Raw genomic sequence first — 4,243 nt, forward strand, 5'->3', positions numbered from 1 at the left:
TTCACTAGCATTTTTCTGTTAGTTTTAGTTGTTTTATGCATTTTCTTGAGCTTAAAGTAACCAAAAATGGTTAAATGAAGAACAAAGTAATGAACCATCCAAACAATATGATTTTGATGCAAATTCCATGAGTTTTAGTTATATTACCTAAATGCTATGAATGAAAGATTTCTCATGAAATTTTGCAAGACTTTGATGCAATTGTTTGGATGATTTCAGGGAAGAAGAGGCTAAGCAAGGAAGCAACAAAATCAATAAAGGAAGCTTGAATATCATATGTGGAGTTTAAGTTCCAGTTTAAGCCTAAACTGGAGCTTAAACGCCAAAATCATGAAGGATAAGAAATGCTGGAATTGAAGTTTAACCTCCAGTTTGACCTCAAACTGGAGGCTAAACGCCAGAATGAAAAGCCTCACTAAAGAAGCCCCATTCCCTTTTAATTTCAGCAATTTAGTTTCTGCTCTTTAATTCATGCAATTTAAGATTCCGCCATTTAATTTTCTTGTTATTTACTTTTCCCGCCAATTTTACATTCCGCAATTCTCATCTAATTCTTGATTCCGCTCAACTAGACACACTTCTAATCCGAATTGCTGATTCAACCAATCCTTGTGGGATTCGACCTCACTCTATTGTGAGTTTTTACTTGACGACGATAACCGGTGCACTTGCCGGAAGGAATTTTGCCGATCGTGCAATTTCCTAAATCGTAGCATAACATGTTTATGCGCATCAAGTTTATGGCGCCGTTGCCGGGGATTGATTTTCGATTGACAATTCTCAAATTGGAAGCTAACTAGATTGAGCAATTTTCTCTTGCTTTGTTAATTCTGTTATAGATACTTGTTGAATTTTAATTTCTGCACTTGGTTACATGCTTTCCTTCTTTATGCCTTTAAATTCATGCAACTAACTCACTGACTCACTAACTGTTTGATTTAATTCCTCAATTGATCTAACCATACTCTTCCATTAACAAAGAGTATTTTACTTGTTTGTGTTTGAGCTGTGTTCTTGTATGACAGGTAGGAGAGGAGAGACATCAACTCCTCCATATACCGAACCAGAGAGGACCCTTCATAGACTGAGAAAAAACACTTACCCCCAACCATCATATCATGGCCAAAATAATCAACCTAGCCAACCTAATCCGAACCAACAATTTCAAGATCAATTAAACCGGATAGAAGGAATGCTTGCAACCATGAGCCAAGACATAATTGAATTGAAAGCTTTTAAGGAAGAAGTAAATTCTAACTTGCAAAACCAAGGAGCTGCCATCCAGAAGCTAGAAAATCAAATTTTGTATTTGACTAAGCAAGCCCCTGGGACAAGCGGTTCTCATGCTGTCAAGGCTATTGCAAGGGAGGAATATAAGGCCATAACCCTCAGAAGTGGAAAGAATCTAAAGGAGATTTCAAGGGAAACCACAGAGGATGAAGCAAAGGAAAATGTGAAAGACAAAGAACAAGGACAATCTGTTACACCGTTTGCAACAAAAGAAAAAGAAAAAGAGGTCTTGAAGCCTTACACACCTAAAGCACCTTATCCTCAACGTTTGATGAAAAGTGAAAAGGATGGCCAATTCTCCAGGTTCTTGGAGATTTTCAAGAAGCTTCAAATCAACATTCCCTTTGCTGAGGCAATAGAGCAAATGCCACTCTATGCAAAATTCTTAAAAGAATTGATGACCAAGAAGAGAAGCTGGAGAAATGAGGAAACTGTGTTGTTAACTGAAGAATGCAGTGCCATCATTCAGCACAAATTGCCTCAGAAATTGAAGGACCCAGGCAGTTTTCAAATCCCCTGTATTATAGGAGAAGTCATGGTGGAGAAGGCCTTGTGTGATTTAGGGGCCAGCATCAATTTGATGTCGCTAACAATGATGAGAAGAATGAAGATTGAAAAAGCCAAACCAACAAGAATGGCCCTCCAATTGGCAGATCGAACTTTTAAATTCCCTCATGGGATAGTTGAGGATTTGTTGGTGAAAGTGGGAGAATTTATATTTCCCGCTGATTTTGTGGTGTTAGATATGGAGGAAGAAACAAAAACTTCAATAATTCTGGGAAGACCCTTCCAGCATACTGGGCCTTGAAACTTCTGAACTTGGACAACAAAGCTGCTGGAGAAAGAAGGATGTTGCAAATTCAAGAGTTGGAAGAATTCAGAGCGGAAGCTTATGAGAATGCCAAAATTTACAAAGAAAGAGCAAAGAAAAAGCATGACAGCAACATAGCCCCAAAGAAATTTGAAGAAGGGCAAAAAGTATTGCTCTACAATTCTAGGCTGAAGCTATTTCCAGGGAAGCTAAAATCAAGGTGGTCTGGACCATTCCTTGTCACCAAGGTCTCCAATTATGGACAAGTAGAAATCATGGAAGAAAAGTCACAACGAACCTTCATTGTTAACGGTCAAAGACTCAAACATTACTTGGGAGATGTGGAGGAGAAGGACAAAGTCAAATATCACCTCAACTGAGGAAGCTGACCGTCAAGCTAATGACGTTAAAGAAGCGCTTGTTGGGAGGCAACCCAACCTGAGGTAATACCTTGTTGCTGTTTCTTTTATTTGTTTCAATAAAAAGGGTAAAGTAGTTTCTGTGCATTGCAAAGAATTAAGTTTGGTGTTTCACACCAAACAATGAATTCATGGATCAATAAGTCAAAGGGGAATGTGTGACTCTAAGTTTGGTGTCCCACCATAAAGATCAACTGAACACAACAACCTTTGAATTATATGAAAGGAACAACTATTCTAAGCAGTCACAGAAATGCTTAAAACCCTTAGTAGCAACATCATTCCAAGATAACTCAAGGATTCAAAGAACAGAGAGAAGTAAGTGGGAGACTAAGTTTGGTGTTCACACACCAATCTAAGAATCCGATACTTACCCACACATAGTTGAGCTGACCACTCAAGTGCTTGAGAAGCAAGCAACTTCATCACTCTTTGCAGGAAAGGAAACAAGAACCTTAAAGCATGAAGCAACATTTAGGAAGAAGAAGGAGAAATCAAATTGTTTCCTGACAACAAAGAAAAAACAAGGAATTTCACAAGGTGGTATTGTTCCTTGCTAATTCTTTAAAAAGGGCAAACAAAAGCATGCTTGTTCTGGTTTAAACTGTAAATGTTGAATCTTTCTGGAATGTGTAGTTTTTTTAGTATGTGTGTTTGTTAATTGCTTTGAATAAAGTGAATGCCTAGATGTTTGGATATAACTTCACCTTCTTAAACAAGTGCGTGCCATGCTTGTTCTGTTTCCAAAAATAAAAGAAAAGTTTGAACAAAAGTAACTTGGCTAAATTAGTGACAAATCAAGTAGAATTAAGTGGTGGTATGCATGCTTGATTGTTTAGTCAGATCACTAAAATTAGAGTGTAGAATTATCATTTCTTATGTAGAAAGTGAACATTGTCTATGGATCTTGATGAATAAATGTCTTTGGCCATGAAAAGGAAAAAGAAAAAGAAAAAGCCACGGAAAAAGGCAACCAAAAAGCAAAAAAAAAAAAAAAAATTGAGAAAATAAGCTAGGTACCAATGGTTTGAACTTCTGAGACAAATGCCTATGGTGTTTATGTATTAAGGATATGCTTGGATGAATAGGTTCTGAGGAGTGTTTCAACACTCGGTAACTTGGGTTAACTAACCATAGATTGCTTCAAGCCAACAATCTCCGTGGGATTCGACCCTTACTCACGTAAGGTATAACTTGGACGACCCAGTGCACTTGCTGGTTAGTTGTGCGGAATTACATAGTGTGAAGTAATTTTCGTGCACCATTTATTTTTTTCTTTTGTTTTTCTCATTTTTCTTTCTTTCAAACTGAACTATATACAAGAACATCAATGCATAAGGTCTAAACTTTTGATTAATACATGAGAATGTACCAAATTCCCAAATATAGAAATACAAAACACCCTTTTATTCCAACCCAGTGTTCCCAACTTTCCCCAAACATGAATAATAAACTCTCTCACTAGCCTAAGCTAATCAAAGATCCAAACAAGGGATATTTATTGTTTTTTACTTAAGGCTTGTAATGTGCTACAATTTAGAACAAATGGGTTAAGTATAGGCTCAAAATTGGCTAACAATGGAAGATAAAAGGTAGACTATTTGGGTAAGTGAGCTAATGAAACAATGGCCTCAATCATATAAATGCATGTATACAAGGAATAATGGACATAAAGAATTAAACAAATCAAAGATGACAATCATAGAGAGAGAATAATCACACA

General features: G+C 36.9%; 1 protein-coding gene across 1 annotated transcript; it reads left to right on the plus strand.

Annotated features, from left to right (window-relative positions):
- On the plus strand, positions 1,205 to 2,098 carry LOC107636499. Its single transcript, XM_016340002.1, has one exon. The coding sequence runs from the start codon at positions 1,205 to 1,207 to the stop codon at positions 2,096 to 2,098; it is 894 nt and encodes a 297-aa protein (XP_016195488.1).

Source organism: Arachis ipaensis, chromosome B04 (genome assembly GCF_000816755.2).
Source record: "Arachis ipaensis cultivar K30076 chromosome B04, Araip1.1, whole genome shotgun sequence".
NCBI classification, from domain to species: Eukaryota; Viridiplantae; Streptophyta; class Magnoliopsida; order Fabales; family Fabaceae; genus Arachis; species Arachis ipaensis.